Raw genomic sequence first — 27,435 nt, 5'->3', positions numbered from 1 at the left:
ACAATTGAGTCCCAAATTTATGCTGCCGAGAAATTTGTTAAGTGAGTTTTGCTCCATTTCACGATTTTGCTTGCCACTTTTGCTAAGTGAATCACTGCATTTGTTAAATTAGTAACACCATTGTTAAGTGGATTTCCCACTGGCTTCTGCTTGCCAGAAGGTCATAACCTCATGATACTGCGACCGTTGTAAATGTGAACCCGCTGTCAAGCATTCAAATGCCAATCATGTGACCACAATTTTCAGTTGTGTGAAAAATGGCTATAACTCACTTTTTTTCAGTTCTGCTATAATTTGTCATTAAATGAATGTTACAAGTCGAGGACTATGTCTGTCTGTCTATCTTCCTTCTATCCTTTATCTATTATTATCTATCAATCTATTATCATCCATCCATCGTCTATCTTTTATGTATTATCCTCCATCTATCTATCTATTCATCCATCCTTCCATCCACCCCTCCTTCCTTCCATCCATCCATCCATCCATCCTTCCATCCATCCATCCCTCCTTCCATCCATCCACCCTTCCATCCATCCATCCTTCCATCCATCTCTGCTGTACTATGCTTATACCCAATGATGGTTCCAAACATATTATCAAGAGCTTCTTGGCTATTGTCACATCAAAACCAAACAGGCCTGTTTAATTCAGCAACATACTGAACATAATATACTCAACATAATCAAAAGTTTCTGAGCAAGAGGAGAAGGAGAGAGAAAAGGTTGTAATTTCTTTCCAACAGATTAGATCTTTACTTTTTCTTCAAGCACCTTAACAGCAGCGCCTTGTTCAAGTTCAACAGGAGAAAACAGAGTTATTATTTAAATAACATTCAAACGTTTTCAGATACAATCCAAATACCATTCATTCTGCGAACAAAATGCATGTGTGTGGTTTTGTTTTTTTTACTGAGTAGGAACTGATTTCATTTGCAGCAGAGCACCTAAGTCACAGTTTGCATTTTAAGGATAAGGAAAAGTAACCTGGCACTTCTCTTTTCTGACTTTTAAATACTTCTTGGGGTTAAAGCGATCCTTTAATACTGGGTACGATTTATCCAACGTCAACCTTCTATGCTACACGTCTACGATATAATGCACTTTGGGGACACAGAACCAGCCTACATAGAAACTTCAAAAGTGCTACAAAACGGAGAAGACAAGAAATCTTTATGAAAAGAGGGGGAGAAAAGAGAAAGAGATAATCTACACCTCTTGGGAATGTATGCACCTTTATAAAAAAAATGGGGGGGTGCAGCTAAAGCTGGTATTGCTGAATTTTTTTTTCCTTGAAGGAAAAAAAAGATTCCATCTATCCATTGATCCGATAGTTCGAATGGATTTGAGGCTGGATGTCAAAGATCAAATTCAGCACGCTGTCCACCACTTCCTCCCGGTTCTTTTGGAAGTTCTCCTGGAGAACGGCCATCTTCTCCTGGGTCCCCTGTTCCACCTCGGTGGCGGAACTACCGTGGGAGCCCAGCGCCTGCGATAAACGGAGACAAAAAGGAAAAAAAATAATAATGAAGGCAAGCCATTTAAAATCCGCTCGTCCAGTTACGTTCTGCATTACCAAGAACCATCAGTGATTCTGCACGACACAGTCGAGCAGGGGTTAAGCAAGCAGCGGGTGTGTGTGTGTGTTGGTTTTTGTTTTTTTTACAAGCCACAATCGCATGATGAGTATGCCTTTTCAGTTCCCCAAACTGCAGAAGCCAATTTAACGCTGAAAGTCCTAGACTGAATTGAGAAGATTTGCGGGCGAAACCAAAAACAGAAAAATTATACCTAGTCCTTGAGTTACAGCTACAGCTTACATATCTCTCTCTCTCTCTCTCTCTCTTCATCTATCTCTCGCTCGCTCTCGCTCTTTTTCTATTGCTCTCTCAATCTATCTTCCATCATTCACCATCTCTCTCTATTTATCAATCCATATCTATCTATCTATCTATCATCTATCTATCTATCTATCATCTATCTATCTATCTATCTATCTATCTATCATCTCTCTCTCTCTCTCTATCTATCTATCTTCCATCATTCACCATCTCTATTTATCAATCCATATCTATCTATCCTCCTCATTGTCCACCTCTGCTGTCAGCTCCAGTGGCCTTTGGCAGACCACAACAGGGGCAAGGGAGTGTGTGTGTGTAGAGCCACTACCAAGAATCTCACACCCCAACTGAATTCCCATTCTAATACAGAAACAGACAGGAGGACAGAGAAATTAGCCAGCATAGAATTTAACCCACGGCTGCCTCTTTTGCTTTGAAGTCCTTCTCCCTCTGCAAGCGATACTGCTCGATCTCGGCCTGAGCTTCTTCCTTGGCCTGCTTCAGCCGCCGATTCTTCCCTGGGTTTGAAAAAGAGAAACCAAAAAAAGCAAAATGTTCAGAGGGCAAAACCATAAAAAGAGGCTTTCCTGAGATTACTTTCAAGTGATAACGACACGTTCTGAAAGTCATCCTCTAACGAAGGAACAAAAAAAAGAACAACCCCAAAAATGAAGTGTGAAAAATATCCTTGGCCACCTCTTTGTTCAATCCAGCTCGCTTTCCCTTGCACAGGTAGTCCTTCACTTACAACGGTTCGTCTAGCAACCATTTGAAGTTACAAAAAGAGATTTATTATTGTTTACTTAGTATCCTGGTATGATTTATGTTGATTGCCGATTTAGAATAGAATAGAATTCTTTATTGGCCAAATGTGATTGGACACACAAGGAATTGGTCTTTGATGCATATGCTGTCCGGGTACATAAAAGAAAAGATACATTTGCTACGAATCATAATTAATGATAGTCATAGGGTACAAATAAGCAATCAAATCATACTAGGAAACAATCAATATCAGTCATAAGGATACAAACAGCAAAGTTACAGTCCTGCAGTCATGAAGGAGGAGATGGGTGATAGGAACGATGAGAAGACTAATAGTAATAGCAATGCAGCCTTAGTAAATAGTTTGACAGTGTTGAGGGAATTATTTGTTTAGCAGAGTGAGGGCGTTCGGGGAAAAAATGTCCTTGTGTCTAGTTGTCTTGGTGTACAGTGCTATATAGCATCATTTTGAGGGTAGGAGTTGAAACCATTTATGTCCAGGATGCGAGGGGTCTGTAGACATTTTCACATCCCTCTTTTTGACTCGTGCAGTATACAGGTCTTCAATGGAAGGCAGGCTGGTGTTTTTTCTGAAGTCTGTGTCTGTCTTGTTGTGTTGCAGCGCCAAACCAGACGGATGACAGACTCAATAATTCCTCTCTAGAATGTAGAATCCCATGACTATTGCTGTTGTATCTTATGATTTATGATTAATATATCTTTACGATGACTATGATCATGATTTATCCCTTATTGCTTGTATGTACACTGAGAGCTTCTGCACTGGAGACAAATTCCTTGTGTGTCCTATCGCACTTGGCCAATAAAGAATTCTAATTCTAATATCGAAGGTCCATCCTTTCCCGAAAAGTTAGCCCCCCAGAACTGGAAACACCAAGCCTGATGCGTGGAGACAATCCAGTTTTTGAACATTCAGAGTTGGCTTAACTAAAGACTTAAAAACACAGACATTAGTCAGGATTATTTTCCTAGCAATGCAACACTTCCAGCACATGACATGACTCTACTGTTCTTGGCCAAAGTTCCTTTCTTGAACTTATGCCAGGTGAAGGTTCTAGAGACCGCTATATTAAAAATGCATGCAAACATGAAGAGTTGAAAATACAATTTAAAAAACAGCGGTTTTCGTTAAGATGAATTCCTAGCACAGAGCAAGGTACTTAAAAATACGCCAACACTCCATAACCTTCAGAATTCAGTTTTAATCTAGTTAAACCGATGCACTGTAGATCTTGGGGGACTATCAGTATGCTACTGACATTATGCAGACCACAGGAAGTCTGCAAAATAAAATTGGTTTTACACAAGTAAGTTATACAACCAAATTTTAAAATTATTCTGGGGAAGGAAGGCAGGATGTCTCTCCAACTCCCAATTTGTCTCCTTTCCTTGGATCGGAGCCTCCCTTAATAATGAATAACGGAAAACAAGATTTCTGCTAGGGGAGATCTTTCAAAGATTAGGTTTTGATCAAAATATTTCATATATCACAGGAACCCTTCCTCTGGATATGCTGGCTGTCAAATTATGCGAAGCTAAACCAGCATTAAGGGGTTTGCAGCCTGACCTTTAGAGGAAAAACTACATGGCAAGTTTACGGCTACAGCATAAAATCACATCAGGGAAATTTCCTCAATTAAAGAGGTTCTGAAAAACTTTCAAACAGGGTAACTAATACCTGGGAAAATGAGAAATGAAGGAGACACTTTAGTGAGCCCGTTTCTTGATTATCCTCAAGCAAACCTAGGTAAAGGTTCCCCTCGCACATCTGTGCTAGACGTTCCCAACTCTAGGGGGCGGTGCTCATCTCCGTTTCAAAGCCGAAGAGCCAGCACTGTCCGAAGACCTCTCCGTGGTCATGTGGCCGGCATGACTCAACGCCAAAGGTGGATGGAACGCTGTTCCCTTCCCACCAAAGGTGGCCCCTATTTTTCTACTTGCATTTTTTACATACTTTCGAACTGCTAGGTTGGCAGAAGCTGGGACAAGTCACGGGAGCTCACTCCGTTAGGCGGTGCTAGGGATTCGAACTGTCCAACTGCCAACCTCCTGATCGACAAGCACAGCCTTAGCCACTACGTCCCTGGTTAATAAATACATGAACTAAAAAGGCAGCCTCCAGATGAGTCAATGCTATCCCCCCACCCGCACCAGCCTGTTTTTCTCTGTAAGAAAAGACAATTTAGGGCAAATTCCTATTATCCCGCCGTTTATTTGCACCCCCTCAAAATCAGTAAAACATAGCATTGCTCCGATCCAGAAATGCATCAATTCTTTCATTGATTCAATTTGTAGAGTGTGTAATTCTGGGCAACTTTCCCTAATTAAAAGCCAATAAATAACACAACTGATGTGCCAAAAACGCACAAATCAATACAAAAACACAATAACCCAATTAAAATACCCCAGACCCATAAAAAGCAAATAGGAAAATGCATGAATCTATCCATAAAGCGCCATATTTGGATCTGGTTTGTTTTAAAGTAGCCCATGGGGTTTTGTACGCTGGGGAGAATGGGAGGTGTAGTCCAACCACGCCGCCACCACCCCCGTACCACTATCATGCAAAGGGAATGGGGCAAAAACCCCTGAATGGATGAAACAGGCAGTGTAAGGTCTCTGGGGGAAGTCTACGGGCAGCCCTTCCCATGCAGGATGATGGGATATATGGTGGTTCCAGACATGTCCCTTTCCCCAAAGCTGGGGATGATGATATGTGGCACCCAATCCCTCCAGACTATCACTCCCACTCAGTCTGGGCTGGAAACACTAAAGACTAACCCTCTCCCCTACGGACCAGGGACAATGGGAGGTGTAGTCCAACCAACCTCCACCCCCCAAAAAAACCCTGCAACATGGGAGAGAATTGGGACAAAACTCTTCGAATGGATGAAGATGGCGGGAAGGTTATGGGTAGCCATTCCAACTCAGGGTGATGAGATATGTAGTGTCTCTGGAATACTCCCCTTCCCTAATGGCTGGGGATGATGGGACATGGGGTTCCAATCCCTTCGGGACTACCGCTCCCATGCAATCTGGGCTGGAAATGCTGTAGACCCACCTTCTCCATTAGGAGCCAGGGATGAGGGGAAATGTAGTCCAACCATCAAAACCACCCCTCCCAACACAGCCACCATGGAGAGAATTGGGACAAAATTCTCCGAATGGATGAAAAAGGCGGGGAGAGTTATGGGTGGCCGTTCCCACTCAGGATGATGGGACATGTTGTGTCTCTGGAATTCCCCCCCCCCTTCCCTAATGGTTGGGGATGATGGGACGTGGCTGTCCCAATCCCTTCGGGACTACCGCTCCCATACAAGCAAGATTAGAAAGGCTTCGGATCAAACCCCGTCCCCCTTTTAAGGGCTGAGGACCATGGTAGGTGTAGTCCCCAGCCCCTCAGAAAGAGCCCCCGCTTTCTCCCTTCGCAGCCAGGCCGCCCACTCACGCTTGCGGGCCTCGGCCACCTTCTCGGCGGCGCGCTTCTCGGCCTGAAGCAGCTGCTGGATGCCCTGAGACTGGCTAGCCATGACGGCGGCGATCCTGAGGAGAAATTACGCCCGACGGCCCCGAAAGAGGACTCCAAAAAAAAGACTCGTTGCCCCGCCAAACCCCGCCCTTTCCGGTTGTCCCCGTCGTTTCATTGGCGGGTATAGCGGAAGTGACGTTGGGCTCTTTCTAGGCTTTCTTTCCACCCCGTCGTCGAACTCTATGGTTTTTCCGTCACGTGGGTCCTCTTCTCTTCTCTTTTTTTTTTTGCTCCCGCTTCCTCTCGAGGCTTGAAAAGCTCCACTGCGCATGCGCGCCTTTGTTTGCCTTGAAGAAGTATGGTTTGTTTTTGAAAGGAAGTTTTGTGTATGGAAATTAAATACAAATGTTGATTTGTTTTGGTTTCTTCCCCTCCCCTCAAAAAAAAGTATGCGCGCGCGCGCGCACACACACACACACACACACACACACACACACATATATACACACTATACTGAATATACTGAATAAAGAATAAAACGAGAGGCAGAAATTTATTCTTTTAAGTTTTATTACAGTTCACATATTTATTAACATTATTATTGTTATTATTCTTATCTCTGAACATGAAACTTCAGTCCACTGAAAAGCACGCATACACACACACACAAATATTTAAAAGAATGAAAAAATGAGAGAAAATGATTTTTAAAAGTGTTTCATTACAGTTCACATATTTATTAACATTATTATTGTTGTTATTATTCTTATCTCTGATTGAACATGAAACTCAGTCCACTGAAAAGCACACACGCACACGCACACACACAAAATATTTAAAAGAATGAAAAAATGAGAGAAAATTATTTTTAAAAGTGTTTCATTACAGTTCACATATTTATTCACATTATTATTGTTATTGTTATTCTTATCTCTGATTGAACATGAAACTCAGTCCACTGAAAAGCACACACGCACACACGCACACGCACACACACAAAATATTTAAAAGAATGAAAAAATGAGAGAAAATTATTTTTAAAAGTGTTTCATTACAGTTCACATATTTATTCACATTATTATTGTTATTCTTATTCTTATCTCTAATTGAACATGAAACTCAGTCCACTGAAAAGCACGCACGCACACGCACACACACAAAATATTTAAAAGAATGAAAAAATGAGGGAAAATTATTTTTAAAAGTGTTTCATTACAGTTCACATATTTATTCACATTATTATTGTTGTTATTATTCTTATCTCTGATTGAACATGAAACTTCAGTCCACTGAAAAGCACGCATACACACACACACAAATATTTAAAAGAATGAAAAAATGAGAGAAAATGATTTTTAAAAGTGTTTCATCACAGTTCACATATTTATTAACATTATTATTATTGTTATAATTCTTATCTCTGATTGAACATGAAACTTCAGTCCACTGAAAAGCACGCGCGCGCACACACACACACACACAAATATTTAAAAGAATGAAAAAATGAGAGAAAATTATTTTTAAAAGTGTTTCATTACAGTTCACATATTTATTCACATTATTATTGTTGTTATTATTCTTATCTCTGATTGAGCATGAAACTCAGTCCACTGAAAAGCACGCATACACACAAACACAAAAATATTTTAAAGAATGAAAAATAAAACGAGACAAAATTATTTTTAAAAGTGTTCCGTTATAGTTCACGTAATGTTCATTACATTATTATTATCTCTCGTTCATTGAACATGAAGCTCAAAAGTCAACTGAAAAAGCATGCATACACACACGCACACTATAAATATTTTAAAAAAACAATGAAAAATAAAAAGACAGAAATTTATTTTTAAAAGTGGCGTGTTGTGCTCCAAAGGACGATCCGTTTGCATTCGAAAATCCCACAAGATCTTCACCGCCTCATTTTCGATAACTTTTTCCACTTTATGTTCCCATGACTTTCCGGATACAGGTAAATCATATTTTTTTACATAATGACCGTTGTTTTAATTTAGCAACTCGGTCGTGTCTAGCTTTGTAATCAGTTTTTATTAATAATTTTTATTAATAATTATTGTATTAATATTGTTATTGTTGTTGTTGTTATCTTCATCATCATACTATCATTACCATATTATTATCATCATTACTATTATTACTATTATAATTACTATTGTGACAAACAGTCCTAATAGTATATGGAACTACCCGAGACAGTAACTTGAAATCAGCAAAGATTTCGTGTTTGCAAACGGGTGCACAGAGAATGTGCACAAAGATCACAGCTGAAAAGGCAATTTATCACTCACAGGTTTAAAAAAAAACCTCCCTTCCCCCTCCCTTTCTCACAGAAAGATGTGCTTTATTAAGGTCAAGTTTTTTAATTTTTATAAACTTGTACAGGGGTCTATTTAATCCGATCTTAATTATGTTTATTATTGATTGTATGGTTTTAATTTGGTACCTGTACACCGCCCCGAGTCCCTTCGGGGAGAGGGGGCGGTCTAGAAGTCTAATAAACTAAACTAACTAACTAAACTTTATTTAGTTATCCATGTATTGACTGCAGCGTGAATAACCTATTGCAGTATTGGAAAGAAGAAAGTATCCCGTCAGAGTTAGATATGATTAGAAAAATTGTGGCTCGTGCAGAAGCAGTTAGGCTCACCCTAGAATTAAAAAAATAAAGGGGAGTCGGAATATTATGAAGTTTGGAACAGATTTTATTATTGGTGTAAGATAAAGTGACACAACTGGAACAAATTGTAAATAACGTGATTGGATAGAAGGATCGATCATGTATTAAGTAGGCTGACAGTTAATGAATGAGATTACGTGCATATGCTGTGATTGTAGGGCCATAACGACTTCGCCGTGATGCACTACTTTAAAGGCAAAAACTATAAAAAAAAATATTTTTTAAAATGTTTCATTTAGCAACTGAAATTCTGGATTCAGCGATGGTCGTAAGTGGAGGACAACCTGAAGATCCCCGAGTCCGAAAGCTCAGAAGATAAAACCTTTTGTCCCGGTGATCGACCCAGATTGGATCCTGCACCGAAATGATCCTTTTTTTCCCCAGCCAAGGCTCCATTTCCCCCCGTAAAAATCCCCACTTGATCTACAGCTGATCCTTGGTGACCTATCCCCAATGATGTCAAAAAGCTTCCTCAGTTACGCTACTCAGCCAAAAAAAAAAAAGAGAGAAGAAAGAGCTGCTAAACCTTGTGAATTTCCACTGTGGTTGGAACCGTATTAACAGGAGGGAAACTAAATGCTTTAAGCCATAAACCTCACTTACATTTTAATTGCTGTGTAAATGCTGTTTTAAGTGAAAAGCAAGCAATAGAGCATTCTAGCAGCTCAGCTGCTGCAGGAGAAGGAGAAAAAATCTGCAAACGATGCTGGAGAATGACTAAAGACTAAAAAGCATGGCATAAAGGTCGTTTTCCGCTGAAGTTTACGAACGACCCGTGAAGCACAAAACTCGGGGGCTACACCGTGCGACCCACAACACCTCCCTGGATGTTTTAAAGGTAAAGATTGGTTGGCAGCCACAACCTTCTGCGAAAGGTTTATAACAAATGAGCCTATTTACAGCCAGAGTCAAGCGTGATCGCCTTGCTAATCAGATTATACTGGGGGGAGGATTTGGCACATAGCATTGGGTTCCAAGAACATCGGAGCAAGCAGGAGAAGGGGAAACAGGAGGAGAGGAGAGATAATGAGCAGACAGGGGGAAGGAGAAGATGAATAATGAGCAGGAAAGAAGGAGAAATAGACGAAAGAGGGGGAGAAGAAGATGGATAATGAGTAGGGGAGAGAGAGAAGGAGAAGAGGGAGGAGGAGGAGGAAGAGATAGATAATGAGCAGGAAAGAAGAAGGAGTAGATAGATGAGGGGGTGAAGAAGGTAGATAAGGAGCAGGAAAGAAGGAGAAATGGAGGAGGAGGAAGAGATGATAGAAAATGAACAGGAAAGAAGGAGAAATGATGGAGGAGGAGGAGGAGGACATAGATAATGAGCAGGAAAGAAGAAGGAGTAGATAGATGAGGGGGTGAAGAAGGTAGATAAGGAGCAGGAAAGAAGGAGAAATGGAGGAGGAGGAAGAGATGATAGAAAATGAACAGGAAAGAAGGAGAAATGATGGAGGAGGAGGAGGAGGACATAGATAATGAGCAGGAAAGAAGAAGGAGTAGATAGATGAGGGGGTGAAGAAGGTAGATAAGGAGCAGGAAAGAAGGAGAAATGGAGGAGGAGGAAGAGATGATAGAAAATGAACAGGAAAGAAGGAGAAATGATGGAGGAGGAGGAGGAGGACATAGATAATGAACAGGAAAGAAGGAGGAGAAATAGATGAAAGGGGGAGAAGATGGATAATGAGCAGGGGAGAGAGAGAAGGAGGAGAGGGCGGAAGAGGAAGAAATAGATAATGAGCAGGAAAGAAGAAGGAGTAGATAGATGAGGGGGTAAGGAAGATAGATAAGGAGCAAGAAAGGAGAAATGATAGAGGAGGAGGAGATGAGCAGGAAATAAGAAGGAGTAGATGAGGGGTTGAAGATAGATAAGGAACAGAAAAGAAGGAGAAATGGAGAAGGAGGAGGAGATGAGCAGGAAAAGGAGTAGATAGATGAGGGGGTGAAGAAGATAGATAAGGAGAAGGAAAGAAGGAGAAATGGAGGAGGAGGAAGGAAGGAAAGAAAGAGAAAGAAAAAAAGAAATGGACTCCAACATTCTTCACAGTAGTTATAAATTCAACTATATGTTAACCTCTCTCTGAAGAGAGAATAACCCTCATAATGTAACTCTTCTTTTTATAATCTATCCTGTCTAATCATCCATTAATTTTTACACAAAAGTTTTCCATTCCCCAATAAATGCAGACAATGTCTTTTCTCTAATCAAAGAAACCAATTTCAAATTTTGTCAATTTCACCAAGAATTCTTCCATCGCGGGCACTGGCCAAATCTTCCCATCTGCATATAATAATCTCCCCATTGAAATTATATCTTGAAATGGCTTCTTTGTCAAGTGTTTTAGCCATATCCATCCTAAAATAGGAAACGTTCTGGCTTCAATTGAATATTGATCTTTAAAAATCCTCCGTAGGGGACTCAATCGAATGAAACAAATCCCCCAAACGGATAATGCGATTATTCAATTTCCTTCTTTTGTCTGAGCAAAAAAATGACTATATGAATAGCTACAGTCTGCAGGCAGGAATGGGATTTTTGGCCTGAACAGTTCCTTTAAAAAAACAACAACAACACGGTTCCATAAATTGAATATTCTCCATTCAGGAGAATCGTGCGTCAATTTCCATCTCTTCTTTTCTCGCAAGCGCCCAGCCACGTGGGCATCTTAAATGCAGGAAGACAGCTTCCTAAATCATTGTTCCTTCTGGGCACAATTTAAATTCCCCCATCCAAGCATAGCGGACAAAATTCCATTTCTGCGCTAAGTAACAAATTATCGGATGTGAATGACGCTGCTTTCTCTTTCAAATGCTTAACGGGGGAAAAATGAATAAAACTCTACTTCCTTATCCCCCTAATTAGGTCCCTTATGGCAAATGGTTTAACAACCCTCCTACCAAAAAAAAAAAGACATTTCAAAATGTAGTATTTACATAATGTCGGTGTGGTTCTCAGATAGCAACTCTGGATAATAATGTCCATAGAACGTGTCCATTGAGTATGTGGTTTGTCTGCGGTTGACCACAAGGGTTGAGTCCAGTTGGGTGTCTCTAGCAAACCATTGCTTGTATGTTAGATCGTTGGCATGAGCCCAAGGCAATCTATTTAAAGAAGGGAATAGTTATAACTCGGGGTTGAAACGAGAGTTCCTTGGTGCCCTCTGAGTTTGGTGGTTTTCTAGCAGACGTTTCATTACCAAACGAGGTAACATCATCAGTGCAAATTCCTTCTAGCACCGATGATGTTACCTAGCTGGGTAATGGGATATTTGCAAGAAAATAACCAAGCTCAGAGAGCACCGCGGACCCCATAGTCGTCGTCTTCCTCCTCCCCTCAAATCCTACTCTCTTGTAGCACTTATGATGTTACCTAGTTGGGTAATAATAATAATAATAATAATAATAATAATAATAATAATAATAATAATAATAAAATTTATTTCTTAGCCACACCCTCTCCCGAAGGACTCGGGGCGGCGTACAATAAAACACATAAAAACAATATGGACAATACACACAGAGAATAAACGAACACGTGTACATGGAGGAGGTATGAAGATAAGAAAAGACAATTAAAACATAGTTTAAAATCCCCTTATAAAAGTCTAAAAGTCACAAAAATTAAAAAACCCGTCAGGAGCAGTGTGGACGAACTATGGTTGAGCCAGGCCAGCTACTTGAAATAGGTGCGTCTTGAGCTTTATCCGGAAGGCGCGGAGGTCAGAGGTAGTCCTAATATCCGGGGGAAGGTCATTCCACAGGGCTGGGCCCGCAACAGAGAAGGCTCTACTCCTAGACGCCGCCCCCCGACATTGTCTGGTGGACGGCACCTGGAGGAGTCCCTCTCTGTGCGAGCGAATTGGTCGCAGGGATGTATGGGGCAGGATACGATCCCGCAAGTAGCTAGGTCCTGAGCCATGTAATGAAACATCTGAAAGAAAACAACCAAGTGCAGAGAGTACCATAGTCCTCCTTCTCCTCCTCCCCTTCCTCCTCTCCTTAAATCTTACTTACTTGTAACACTGATGATGTTACCTATTTAGATAATAAAACATCTGCACGAAAACAACCAAGCTCAGAGAGTACCATAGTCCACCTTCTCCTCTTCATCCTCCTCCTCCTCCTTCAAATCCTACTCCCCTGTAGCACTGATAAGGTTACCTAGTAGGGTAATGAAAGGCCTGCAAGAAAACCACCCAGCTTAGAGTGTACCAAGGACCTTACCATTCTCTGCCTAGTAAAGGCAAACCACAGCCTGTTGTGTCAACTTGTTTATTTAAGGAGTTGTATTATGATTCCCCAGGAAGCAGATCCAGAGACGGTAATATTTTCTTGAGCCCGTGGTAACCACAGCGGGGGTCTTAATTTCCCAGATTAGCCTGGCTTCAAGCTTTTTCAGCAGAAGCAAAAATAAATCATCGCAAAAGAAAGATTCACCTGCCTTTATTCCCTGCCCTCCACAATTCCAGTGTTGTGTGAAATAGAGAGCGATGTTCCTTGCACAAACATATTTCTTCCTGGCTTAGGCAGCTCTGAATCTTCTCTTAGCTGGAGAAAATATCTTGTCACGGTTTAGTCATCCCCGGTTCCCAGCAGACAGACAAAACACACCTCAAAGCCCCTTCATCTTACCGATTGTTTTATAGTTTGGAGCGATGCAGGGAGTGAGAGATCCCAGAACAAGGCTTTTGATTCCGTTCCAAGATGATCCGGAGAGTTGCTTTTTCGTTGTTGTTTTCTGTTTCCCCTTCACTTATTTATGAATTTATGAAGCCCGGGGAGGGGGGGGAGAGAATTACCCTCTGGAACAAAAGGAAGTTGCAGAATTTTCAACCCTTAAAAAAAAGAGGGGTTTATTAAGTCTTACATCCCTGTTTTTCTTCCAAGGTTGACATGCTGTCACCAGGCAATGGTCTGTGAGAAGGACCTTGGCAGACAGGAAGAGGAGCTGCAGCCTCGTCAGCCGTCCTGGAAAAAGGTATTTCAGATCGCCAAAGTAGAGAGAATTTGGGAAGCATTTCAGAAGGAAATCTCTCTATATTTGTCCAGAGAGTAACACTAGTAAACAAGGGAAATCCTGCATGATCTGGTAACATAACCTTATAATAAATAAAATAGACTAGACTAGACTAGACTAGAATAGACTAGACTAGACTAGACTAGAATAGAATAGAATAGAATAGAATAGAATAGAATAGAATAGAAATAGGAACGCTGGTGCACTTATACACATCCCCTTTATGGACCTCTTAGAAATGGGATGAGGTCCACGCTAGACAGTTTTAAGGTTGAGGCTATGGGGGTTTGAGGATGTAACAACTGAATCAGGTAGAGAATTCTAGGCGTTGACCACTCTTGCTGAAGTCATATATTCTTCAATCGAGTTTGGAGTGGTTTACCTTGAGTTTGCATCTATTGTTTGCCTGTATATGAAGCTGAAGTAGTCATTGACAGGTAGGATGTTGTAGCAGATGATTTTGTGTACTACGCTTAGGTCCGACCGCAGGCAGCGTAGTTCTAGGTTGCCCAAGCCCAAAATTTCGAGCCTGGTGGCGTAAGGGATCCTATTGTGAGCAGAGGAGTGGAGGACTCTTCTCGTAAAATACCTCTGGACCTGCTTAATCGTATTAATGTCCGATATGGATCCCAGGCAGACGAGCTGTATTCGAGAATTGGTCTGGCAAAGGTTTTGTATGCCTTAGTTTGCACTACAATGTTACCGGAGAAGAAGCTTTGCAAAATTAGATTGACAACTCTTAATGCCTTTTTGGCAGTGCTGTTACAGGGAGCTCTGGGGCTCAGATCGTTTGAGATGAGGACTCCTAGGTCCTTGACAGAGGGAGGCTCGTCTACGAAGTCGTATCAACCCCTCTTGTGTTTGGCGATCTGCTTTTGTTGCCCATGTGTAAGGCAGAGCATTTGTGGGTTGAGATTTGAAGTTGCCAATTGTTTGACCATCCTGACACGTGGTCAAGGTTGCTCTGTAGGGTAGCAGCATTGTCGGTGGTGTCGTACAGTTTTACATTCCTTCAATCTGTTAATCTTATTACGACTTGGAGCTTTTCCTTCAAGTCTTCAAGACCAAGGCCGCCGGGACAAGTCAACCCTTTTTGCTTCCCCTGCCATCCGGCACTGCAACCCGTCCGTTTATGTGGAAAGCAAGAAAGGTTAGCTTGGGACAAAACTAGGAGTTCTGGAATAATCCCACCGCGTCAACGACACTCAAAATGCACACCATGGCAACACAAAATGCGTTGAGCGTTTTAAAAGCCTACCGAAAGGCAGAAATTGCCATGCAGATGCCTGCAGTGGGGAAATTGAGTTGACCTCTTTGGGGGAGGGAGGGGGAGGGAGGGAGGAGATTGTGATGGTGTATCAACGGCTGAAAATAACTTTATTATCCCTGACTGGTCATTGTTTGTTTTTTAAAAAAATACTTTCCTTAATTTATTTTTTAAGCATAAAAAACCAACATAAAAAATTCCCTCCCATTACGTACAGCGTGTCGTTTGGTTACAAGCTTTTGTGCATCCATATTTTCAGTTACATATGCAGTCACAAATTTTTCATCTCATATGAATAGGCACCTCCCTTTCATTTTACATCATATGGTCAATTACAATTTAAAATTCCTCTCCTTTCAGCAAGCCTAGTTCCCTTGCATTCTTAATTATCTATTTAATAACAATATACCTTTATGCAATCGCTTATCTCATTCTAATTGTTTTTACAATGTAAAAAATTATTTTCCAACTATTTATGTTTAGACGTCACTACTTTCAATTATGCATAACCCTGCTAATCATCCATCAAATATGTTTATGTTGATTGTTGTCCTTGTACATCGTACATACCAGCCTGCTTGCATATCATGGCCTTCCAAAGTCAAAATTCTTTTATTCTTTAGCTCTATCCAATCCTTCACCCATGTTATTGATACTGCCGATGCGTATAGATCCCAATTGGTAATGCTAAACCTCCCCTCTCCTTGCTGTCTTGCATTGACTTTAGTTTAATCCTCGCTTTTCGTCCCTGCCAAATAAACCTAGCGGTTATTTTGTTTAATTCTTGAAAGAATTTTTTACCCGGATTAATAGGTGCGGCTTGCAACAGGAATAAGATTCTTGGTAGACTATTTATCAACCACAAAATATCTTTGTATTATACATCACTACCTAGGGTTATGCATAATATTACCAATCGTCTATTAAATGTACACAGATTCATAATTATTCTTATCCTTCGTTTTAAAACAAAATATGACTGGGCTTTGTTGTGGCCCGTCAGATGAGCTGGTGACAGACCTGGACAGTGAGGAACTAGGGGAGGAACAGGGATCAGTCCTGGAGTCTGGATTTTCCTCCTCCTCCTCCTCCTCCTCCTCCTCCTCCTCCTCCTCCTCCTCCTCCTCCTCCTCCTCCTCCTCTTCCTCCTCCCTCCTCCTCCCCCGTGCAAGCCCAACTCCCTTCTAGCACTGATGACATTACTTAGTTGGGTCATGAAATGTCTACAAGGAAAGAACCAAACTCAGAGAGTACCAACTAAGCCACAATCCTCCTCTTCCTTCTCCCCTCTGCAGAAACCCCTTGCTTTGTTTCCCCCCCCCCCCACCGCCCCGCCCCGCCCTGCCCCGGCCCCCTGCTCCTGAGCTTCGGCTTGCTAACAATCAGTTGGTTTTGAACGAATCGATAGTCCCTTTGGAACCGTTACTACGACCACCGAAGGCCAGTGGTGACATTGAGATGAAAGCAAATGCGAATCGATTTCGACAGGCAGCAAAAAGCAGGAGCCGAAGCCAAAAGAGGAGGCTGGTTTTGTTCGGCGATCAGAGAGAAGCTCGCTGGTGGATGGAGATCTGAAGATCAGCTGGGAATCTGGACTAGACAGCGGAGGTCGTCACTCTTGAATGCTGCAACTTTTTATAGCTTTTATAGAACCATTGCCCATTCAGACCTGTAACAGAATAATGGAAGGAGCAAAAGCGTAGCATTAATATCTGTCTGCCTGTCCGTCCCTAACCCACACACACACCCGTCTGCCTATCTATCTGTCTATCTATCCATTCATCCATCTATCCACCCACCCACCCATCCGTCTGTCCTTTCATCCATCCATCCACCAACTATCCATCCATCCATCCATTTGTCATCCATCTATCTATCTATCTATCTATCTATCTATCTATCTATCTATCTATCTATCTATATATATATATATATATATATATATCATATCTCTCTCTCTGTCTACATCATAAATACAGCTAGTCCTCGACTTACGACCACAACTGAGCCCATAATTTATGTTTCTAAGTCAGACAGTTGTTAAGCAACATGAGAGCTCCGAGGGGGAAAGAGGGAATGGAGCTGGCAGACATAGAGAGACAGAGGTGGAGCCTGGGCTGTCTGTCAGCCCTCAGATGGAGAGTCAACAGCCCCCAGGTCTGGGAGTGGCTGATGAGAAAGAGGAGGAACAGCTGGGTCCAGTGACTGACGTGCGGATGTGCAAAAGGCAGAGGAGAGGAGAGCAGTGGAAATCAATGGGCCGGTCCGTGGGACAGAATTGCCACTGCTGCTAGCAAAGTCCCACCCTAGTTCTGGGGATAAAAGGCAGGTGGCGGAGATGAATAGGTGTGACAGACAACGATTCATCTTCCCATCGGACTTGTTAGCCTGCGAGAGGAACGTTTTGCCGGGGCTGCCAGAGTTCCCAATAAAGAATATTTTGAGTTCACGTCAGACTGGGGCTTGTTGTGTTTGGAGAGCTGGGACAGAACAGGCTCCGCTGGGACGAAGGAACAGCTGGCGTTCACATTTGCTGGCGTTCTAAATCCAGTTGGCGGAGACTGTGGCCTTACGCGTCCCCCGCCTGGCCTCTTTTGACGTCAATCCTGGGCCTTGCTGAGTCATGGGAAAACTCTCAAGGTAAAATTAGCATCTGTCCAAAGCATCCATGCTCCGGTTAAAAGTTGGCAGCTCCTCCTCCTGCCATCCCAGGAAGCAAAGCTGTCCTTCCGTTTCTCAAATCAAAGGGAAGCTTCCTTGGCAAACAACTGCTTACCGCCAACTCTTCCACCATATTAATCTTCTGGCTTGTCAAATGCGGCAGTTAGCAGCGTGAAGCGCAGTTTGTGTAGCTTTTAAGCGCAGCTCCCTGGGGCTGGGGAAATGCTAAAAAAGGCGTATCTTGGCATGTGGGGGTGCGTGTCCCTTGGTACCCTCTTTAGGCAGAGGTTGCTTCCCTTCACGAGTAACGGAAGTGGTCTAGTTTGAGGAGGCAGTCAATTTATTTTCCAAAGCACCAGAGAGCAGGAAAAAGAAGAGATGGAAACTAATCAAGGAGAGAAGCAACCTGGAATTAAGGAAGAATTAAGGAAGAGACTGGACAAGCCACCTGTCTGAAATGATAGAGGGTCTCCTGCTTGAGCAGTGGGTTGGACTAGAAGACCTCCGAGGTCCCCTCCAGTTCCATTCTGAATCAGAAGCCAAGCATCTGATCTTATTTTGCCTCTGGTTAGGATAACCCGGTAGCAAAGGATGCCCATCTTGTTGTTTCCATGCCTGAATTCCTACCGTTGATTAGAAGAAAAAGCCAGGGTTAGGGAGATTAAAATTCTGATTTGGGAATAAAGCAACTCTCCTGATTACCCTTGCGAGATACAGCTGCCAGAACAAGCAAGGTTAACCAAAGAAGGCTAGTCACTCTCGGTTAAGTGAAAAGTGAAGGGCCATAAATATTTATTCCTCTTTGCCAATGGCAACTTCTAAGGAGATTTGATTATCGACATGCAAGCAGTAGGCAGCTGAAAACCAAGCATTCTGTGTGCCTTCTCTCTTCGTCTTCGTTCTCGGTATGCAAAATCGCGCATGCACGGATTAAAACCTCGCACATCTATTGCACTATCAAATCAGCGAGGCGAGAGCTCGGTTCTCCCAGCATGGGAGAAAAGCTATCAAAAGCCTGTCGAAGGGCTACCGAGTGGTGAAGGAAAGCTTTCGAAACGAACCCCGCAAAAATTATTCCTTCTCCTTCCAGCTCTACAGGAAGGGGGAGCGAAGGAAGCTGAGCTGGGAATCTCGTAGGTCAGGGGTTTCGTTTTGATTTGGGTATTTCATTTTATTTTTTAGAGTCAAGCTGTTGTCAAGGCCACCTTGTTATAGCCGAGTCTAGACAGGTTTGTTGATTTAATAGAATAACAGGGAGCTTGGAGGTCTTCTAGTCCAGCTCCCTGCTTAGGCAGGAAACCCTACACCACTTCAGACAAACTGTTATCCAATATCTTCTTAAAATCTTCCAGTGTTGGAGCATTCACAACTTATGGAGGCAAGTTGTTCCTCTGGTTAATTGTTCTCACTGTCAGGAAATTTCTCCTTAGGTTGCTTCTCTCCTTCATTACTTTCCACCTGTTGTTTCTTTTCCTGGATGGATGGATGGATAGATATTCTAGTAGATAGTGACATTTTTGGGCTGCTGTAGGATTAGGGGAAACTGGAGAAACAACATCACAGTGGGAAATGGGACCTTGAAGTAAGAGAAGCACAAAACTTCCATTTTCAACCTAACCCCACTCATCCTCTTTTGACCTGACCCATCTAGACATCTTTGTTTGAACTTCTGACTTGCACCAAGGAATAGGGGGGCTGGGAGACAGAAGAAGGGGCTTAATGTTCAACGTAGGTTTCCTTTTTCCCCTTCCTCTAAGCATCTTCGGATGTTCCTCTTTGTTCCTGCCTAGTGATCTCCTGCTGGGCAGAGTGATGGATAAATATTTGAAAATATAATTGAAGTCACTGGGGAGCTAACAGGATTTAAACTGTAACACAGCATGCCCCAGGCCCTGCCGATGGGTAGGTAATGAATGGCAAGAAATGGGATTTGAAACTCCTGGGGAGACATTAACCGTGGTAACTCCAGAGCTCAGCAAGCTTCTGATTCCAACTTCTCTGCAGCAGGACAAACTGTCTGAGATTCGGACAGTGAGGAGGTTGGGGAGGAACCTGGGCCAGTCCTGGAGTCTGGTGAAGGCTCTGATGGGGGCTCTGTGTCGGAGGCAGAGAGGGGGCCAGGGCCGTATGCCAGTTATCAGCTGCCTTCGGAGTCAGACATCAGTGAGGCAGAAGAACAGCTGGAGCCTGTTCCCAGTGTGCGAATGCGCAGAGTTGCCAGATGAAGGGAACAGCTAAAGAACAGGGGTCGACATGGGAGTAAGGCCACGATGAATGGCCCCTCCCAGAGGATATAAGAGAGGGGAGAAAGGGGAGTGGAGTTTGCAGGAGGCCATTAGTTCGCTTAATTGGCTCGTGACTCTCGGAGACTCCTTGCCAAGTTTTGCAGATATCGGCCTGTCAGCTCACCAAGCCAGATCAGGTCTGTGACCGTAAATCCTCCCTTGAAAGACTTTGCTGGATGTAAATGAGCAGAATTCACATTCAATTAATAAAAGGGTTTTTTGTCAGGACCAGGGGTTTGCTTTATGCTCTTCGGAAGCCTCGGTCGCAACAAAATCTATAATCACTGGGTTGATGGGTACAGGCCAAGTGGAGATTGGAGATTGGAGGATTCTGCTCACATGCCATGTTGAGCCTTCCAGCAAAAATTGCAAAATAGACTTTGGGGCCCAGCAATCGTCTTGTTCAGTTGATATAGCAGCAAGGAGCTTCTTTTCTTCTTCTGACAAAGAAGAGGGAGTCAAGCTATTCTCCAAAGCACCCGAGGGCAGGACAAGAAGCAACAGGTGGAAACTGATCAAGGAGAGAAGCAACTTAGAACTAAGGAGAAATTTCCTGACAGTTAGAACAATTAATCAGTGGAACAGCTTGCCTCCAGAGGTTGTGAATGCTCCAACACTGGAAGTTTTAAAGAAGATGTTGGAGAGCCATTTGTCTGAAGTGGTGTAGGGTTTCCTGCCTAAGCAAAGGGTTGGACTAGAAGACCTCCAAGGTCCCTTCCAACTCTGTTATTCTATTCTATTCTATTCTATTCTATACTATACTATACTATACTATTCTGCATTCTAGTCTAGTCTAGTCTATTCTGCACTCTACTCTACTCTACTCAACTCATTCTTCATTCCTATCCCATCCCATCCCATTCCATTCCATTCCATTCCATTCTTATTCCCTGTTCTGTTCTATTCCATTCCATTCTTATTCCCTATTCTACTCTACTCTACTCTACTGTATTCTATTGATATGTTAGAATCACACAGTTGGAGAGGCATCTCCATTCTGTGGCTAAGAGGGGCTGGAGTCTGGACCCATGCAGATCCTTTGGTTCCCTCCCCCCTCCCCAGGGCTTGTTGAAATGTCTTCTGGCTGAGACAGATGGAGGCGAAGGTTTTTTGAGGGTTCTGCTCATGTGCCAGGCGTGCCTCGCGTCGTGGTGGGCAGCGAAGTTGGGATCGTTTCGGGGAGTGAAAGGTGAGATGCTATCCTTGCCTGCCCCTTGTCCAAACAAGCAGGAGATGAGAACAAACAAGAGAAGAGCGAGAGAGGGCCTCCGTGGCGCAGCCTGTCATTTCTGTCAACCTTTGCGATGGCTCCGCTGGCTGGGAGCGTCGCTTGATTTAATCCGAAGGCTTTTATTTCCCTCTGTTTTTCTGATTGTCCTCCACAAAGCTTTCCTATCTCCACTTTGTTATTAAAGGAGGCAGGGATTTGGCAAAGCTACTTTTCGAAGCGCAGTGGATTGCAGGGTTGGAGTTTCCCCTGGGATGAGAAACCATCAGGAAATCCAACAGCCGGGAGTTGGAAAAGCAACCCGAGAAGAAAACAATAGCAATAGCACTCAGACTTATACTGGCCAAGGGTGGGCCCAGCCTCTCTTAGCCACAGAATGGAGAATGCCTCTCCAACTGTGTGATTCTAACATATCAATAGAATAGAGTATAGTATGGCATAGAATAGAATAGGGAATAAGAATGGGTTAGAATAGAATGGAACGGAATGGAACAGAACAGAACAGGGAATAGGAATGGAATGGAATGGAATGGAATGGAATACAATAGAGAATGTAGAATAGAATAGCAATTAGAATAGAATAGAATAGAATAGCAATTAGAATAGATTGGAGAATGGAGAATAGAATAGAATAGGATAGGGAATGTAGAATAGAATAGAATATAGAATGTAAAATAGAATAGAATTGGAGAATGTAGAATAGAATAGAATAGAATGTAGAATGGAACAGAATAGAACAGGGAATAAGAATGGAATGGAATAGAATGTAGAATAGAATAGAGAATGTAGAATAGAATAGCAATTAGAATAGAATAGCAATTAGAATAGATTGGAGAATGGAGAATAGAATAGAATAGAATAGAATATGGAATGTAGAATAGAATAGAATAGAATTGGAGAATGTAGAATAGAATAGAATGTAGAATGGAATAGAATAGAATAGAATGTAGAATAGAATGTAGAATAGAATAGAATAGAGAATGTAGAATAGAATAGAACAGAACAGAATAGAATATAGAATGTAGAATGTAGAATGTAGAATGTAGAATGTAGAATGTAGAATGTAGAATAGAATGGAATAGATAGAATGGAGAATAGAATGGAATTCTTAACCACAGATTGGAGGTGACTTCCCAAACTGTGTGATTCAAACATATGAGAAGAGAAGCAGCTCCCTGCCGCTTATCAACCCAACAAGACCAACTGCTGTTCCCAAAGTCTCTTTTGCAATTTCTTTCCACCGTTGCCGCTCTCAAACGGATGGGGGGGGGGGAGGACAAAAATAATTGTGCGGTGTTTTTTTAAAAAAAACAACTCCTGCTTCTCTTTCTCCGTCTCAACCTTGGAAAAGTTTCATTAGCAACACGGGAGAAATTGGGGCGGTTCACACTTGACTGCCCCTGTGCCGAAGCACGCATCTTTTTTTTTTTGGACCAATGCACAGCAACATAATTACGCTTCCCAATTTATGGAATGAATATCGTATAGAAATAGAAATCAATGCCATTCTGTGACTGTCGCGGAACGGTTGGAGGAGGAGGAGGAGGAGGAGAGGAATGTAGGAAGGAAAAAATCAATTAAAAATGCTTCTCCGCAGGGAAACAATGTATGAAGCGCGCTTTGGTTTTTGCAAAAAATCAGTGGAACGACCTGCCTCCAGAAAATGTGGTCGCTTCAATGCTGGAAGTTTTCAAGAAGAGCTTGGACGAGCGTTTGTTTGAAATGGCTGGCATAGGGTCTCCTGCTTGACCGTTCAATCATTCCGGACAAGTAGCTGTCCAGCCTCCTCTTGAAAACCTCTAGTGATGGAACATCTACAATTTCTGGAGGCAAGTTGTTCCACAGATCATTTGTTCTCACCAGCAGGAAATTCCTCCTTAATTCTAAGTTGAGTCTCTCCTTGATTAGTTTCCATCCATTGCTTCTACTTGGACTAGAAGATGTGACTCTCTTCCAATGCTGTTCCCTCCTTCCTCGCTCCCTCCCTCCCTCCTCCCTCCCTCCTTCTCTCCCATCCCTCCTTCCTTCCTTTTTTCTTCCCTCCCTCCTTCCTTCCCTCTTTCCTTCCTCCGTCCCTCCTTCCCTCCCATCACTCCTTCCTCCCTCCCTCCTTCTCTCCCATCCCTCCTTCCTTCCTTTTTTCTTCCCTCCCTTCTTCCTTCTTTCTTTCCTTCCTCCCTCCCTCCTTCCCTCCCATCACTCCTTCCTTCCTCCCTCCCATCCCTCCCTCCTCCCTCCCTCCCTCCTTCTCTCCCATCCCTCCTTCCTTCCTTTTTTCCTCCCTCCCTCCTTCCTTCTTTCTTTCCTTCCTCCCTCCCTCCTTCCCTTCCATCACTCCTTCCTCCCTCCCTCCTTCCTCCCTCCTTCTCTCCCATCCCTCCTTCCTTCCTTTTTTCCTCCCCCCTCCTTCCTTCTTTCTTTCCTTCCTCCCTCCCTCCTTCTCTCCCATCCCTCCTTCCTTCCTTTTTTCCTTCCTCCCTCCCTCCTTCTTTCCTTCTTTCTTTCTTTCCTCCCTCCCTCCTTCCTTTTTTTCTTTCCTTCCTCCATCCCTCCTTCCTTCCTTTTTCTCAGCTCTTGAAAAAAAAACAGGTGATTTTGTTCACACTGATTTCTCATTCCCCCCCCCCTTCAATTCTTAATAACCTGTGCTTGTTTCCCCCCCTAAAAGGCTCTTTTTTTTCTCCCCTCCAATAAAAACTCCACTTTAATCAATTGTTCCATCTTTGTTGATTTCTCCAGCTTCTGGTGCCAATGGGGGCTGCGATAATCTCATTGTAGAACCTCTCCTGCTTACGAGGTCAATAGGAAGCAGCTTCCTACAAGCAGCCCTTTTGTTGGGTGATGAATTGGCATTTAGAATTCCTTTGAAGAAGAAGAAGAAGAAGTAAAAAAGTAATATTTTTTAAAAAATAAACCTCTCTTTCGAAAAGCGGCAGCTGTTTCCCCATAGAGGAGAGAAACAGAGCCATGAATCAAGTCACGCTTAATGCTTGCGTTGAATGTTGGTGTGGCATCGGCAGTGAATGCACAGGATAAAACCTCGAGTTTTTTTAAGAACACGATTGTCCTTCGGATCTCGTGAAGGTAGCCTAGATACAATCTGTTCACTATCACGCTGTAGAGGTCTCCTTATGCCCTATTTTAAGGGATGCAGTGGCTCAGAGGCTAGGACGCTGAGCTTGTCGATCAGAAAGGTCGGCCTTTTGGTGGTTCGAATCCCTAGCACTGCCTAACGGGGTGAGCTCCCGTGACTTGTCCCAGCTTCTGCCAATCTAGCAGTTCGAAAGCACGTATGAAATGCAAGTAGGAAAATAGGGACCACCTTTGGTGGGAAGGGAGCAGCGTTCCGTGCGCCTTCGGTGTTGAGCCATGCCGGCCACATGACCACTTCCTGCAAAACTTGGCAAGGAGTCTCAGAGAGTCACGAACCAATGAAGCGAGATAATCGTCCCCTGCAAACTCCACTCCCCTTTCGCTCCTCTTTTATTTCCTCTGGGAAGGGCCATTCACCGTCCACCTGTGGCCTTACTCCCCTTTTCTTTAGCCGTTCCCTTTGTCTGGCCACTCTGTGCATGCGCACACTGGGAACAGGCTCCAGCTGTTCTTTTGCCTCACTGATGTCTGACTCCAAAGGCAGCTGATCACTGGCAGACGGCCCTGGCCCTCTCTCTGCCTCCGACACAGAGCCCTCACCAGAGCCTTCCCCAGACTCCAGGACTGGCCCAGGTTCCTCCCCAACCTCCTCACTGTCTGAATCTGCTGCCAGCTCCGCTGGCCGCTGATGGGCCACAACAGAAACAACTTAAAAAGTCCTTAAATTAATAAATAAAAAGGAATTATTTATTCAGGGAGTGTTTATCAGTCCTATGATCAGCCACTGTCCCTTTTCATTCGATGGGGCCTCGTGTATCGTTTTCCTTTTCTTTTAAAAACAATAATCAATCAAATTCTTTTCATTTCCTTTTGGGAGAAAAATATTTTAAACTCCTTTTTCCCGCATCCCTATCAGATCTTTCCATCTCTCTCTCTCTCTCTTTTTTTTTCTTTCTTTCTCATTTTGGCTCTTTCTTAGAAGCCGCGTTTTGCTTTTTCTTCTCCTCCTTCTTTTTTTCTGAAAGGATCCACGTTGATGAATTACGTTTAATTTTATCAAACGTTTTTCGCGCTAGGGAAATAATTCATTTCCATTTTCATTCTAGGTCTGGGGGAAAAGACTCGCGGGGGAGGGGGCTTTGTGGCGTGAGTTGTTCCGGTTTTTTTTTAAATCGGCGCTTTGGGAAGGGGAGGGGAGGCAATCTTTCAGTGTTTTTGAATGAAAACGGTGGGGGGGGAGGCAGCCTGCCGGAATATGGCTGATTAGAATGTGTGTGAAGACGAGGGAACGAACCAACAGATGGAGAGGCACCGTCTCTAACATAGAAAAGGACAATATAAGGGAAATGGATAGGGGGAAGAATTAAGTAAAGAGCAAATGAACCATTCATAATCCAGAATATCATTCATGATTTATGAGAGAGACATCTGGGCTCAGACACACCAGGCATGGTCGAAGTTGCCAAGGTGAGAAGCAACTTAGAACTAAGGAGAAATTTCCTGACGGTGAGAACATTTAATCAGTGGAACGATTTGCCTCTAGAAGTTGTGAATGCTCCAACATGGGATGTTTTTAAGAAGAGATGGGACAGTCACTTGTCTGAAATGGTATAGGGTCTCCTGCTTGAGCAGGTGGATGGACTAGAAGACCTCTAAGGTCCCTTCCATCTCAGTTCTAGTCTATTCTACCTCTGAGGTTCCTTCCTTCCTTCCTTCCTTCCTTCCTTCCTTCCTTCCTTCCTTCCTTCCTCCCTTCCTTCGGAACATTTACCTTTATTCACTTGTTGAGCTGGATAAAGGACCCAGGATAGGCAGGATGTTGTGGTTATGTGATGTTAAAGGATTGGCTTAAACAACCGCGTTACTCGCTCAACAATTGCAGAGATTCACTTGGCAACGGTGGCAGGAAAGGTCATAAAACAGGGCAAAATTCGCCGAAACATTTGTTGTGGCCTGCCAGAGGCCAGAGGAGGTGGCAGGAGATTCGAACAGTGAGGAGGGTTGGGAGGGAAATGGGCCAGTCCTGGAGTCTGGAAAAGGCTCAGATGAGGGCTCTGTGTCGGAGGCAGAGAGGGCGCCAGGGCCGTCTGGCAGTTATAAGAGTCAGACATCAGTGAGGCAGAAGAACAGCTGGAGCCTGTTCCCAGTGTGCAGAGTGGCCAGATGAAGGGAACAGCTAAAGAGCAGGGGTCAACTTGGGAAATAGAGGAAATAAAAGAGGAGCGAAAGGGGAGTGGAGTTTGCAGGAGACAATTCATTCGCTTCATTGGCTCGTGACTCTCGGAGACTCCTTGCCAAGTTTTGCAGATAAGGGCCTGGCAGCTCTCCAAGCCAGATAAGGTCTGTGACTATAAATCCTCCCTTGAAAGACTTTGCTGGAGGTGAATGAGCAGAATTCACAGTCCATTAATAAAATGTTTTTTTGTCGGGACCGGGAGTTTGCTTCATGTTCTTGGGAAGCCTAGATCAGAACACCATTGTCTCACTTAACAACCGAAATTCTGGGCTCATTGCGGTCATAGGTCGAGGAGTTCCTGCTAAAGGTCTCTTGGCTTTTATGAACAGCTCTTAACATGTCCTATCAGCTTGGCACGCTCTGAGTTAATTGAACTGCATTAGAGAGAGAGAAAGAGAGGGGGAGAGAGAGAGAGAAGGAGAGAGAGCCATAAATACATTTTTATTGGGAGGGATAATTAGGCAGCCAAAGCTAAGCAGCCTTCAAAGGAGATTAGCGTCCTCTGCATACAATTAACCCTTCCTTTAAGGAGAGCCACTCCTTTGATGTGTCCAGTAGCATATTTGGCCAAGAAAGGAATTTTTGCTTCATCTGGAGCTTTTTTTTAAAAAATGTTGGCCACTAGCCGTTTTTCCACTTTAATTAAATAGGCTTCGTTTTGAACGTGCCTGGTCTCAGGTTTGGTTCATGAGCAGCAGAGAGCATGCACAAAGTGCTATCCCCAAAGAGGAGGAGGAGGATCGGAAAGGTATTGTGGCCATAAGGCAGGTGTTGTTTAAAGAAGGGAGTGAGGTTTGCAAAGAGGAGGAGGAAAATTGGGGGAGGGAGGAGGAAGACTGTGGGGTCCTTGGTACTCTCCGA

The 27,435-nt window shown here is 43.3% G+C and overlaps 1 protein-coding gene across 1 annotated transcript; it reads right to left on the bottom strand.

Moving 5' to 3' along the window:
• Positions 1 to 899: 899 nt before the first annotated feature.
• Positions 900 to 6,237, bottom strand: ATP6V1G1 (ATPase H+ transporting V1 subunit G1). Its single transcript, XM_081967338.1, has 3 exons — positions 6,075 to 6,237; positions 2,258 to 2,358; positions 900 to 1,488 (listed from the first exon to the last, which is right to left on the bottom strand). Exons 1-3 carry the CDS (start codon positions 6,154 to 6,156, stop codon positions 1,315 to 1,317), a joined length of 357 nt encoding a protein of 118 aa, XP_081823464.1. The 5' UTR covers positions 6,157 to 6,237; the 3' UTR covers positions 900 to 1,314.
• Positions 6,238 to 27,435: the final 21,198 nt, after the last annotated feature.

This window comes from Natrix helvetica, assembly GCF_964273705.1.
Source record: "Natrix helvetica genome assembly, chromosome: 15".
Classification (NCBI taxonomy): domain Eukaryota; kingdom Metazoa; phylum Chordata; class Lepidosauria; order Squamata; family Natricidae; genus Natrix; species Natrix helvetica.
This window is presented reverse-complemented; position numbering and strand designations above follow the sequence as displayed.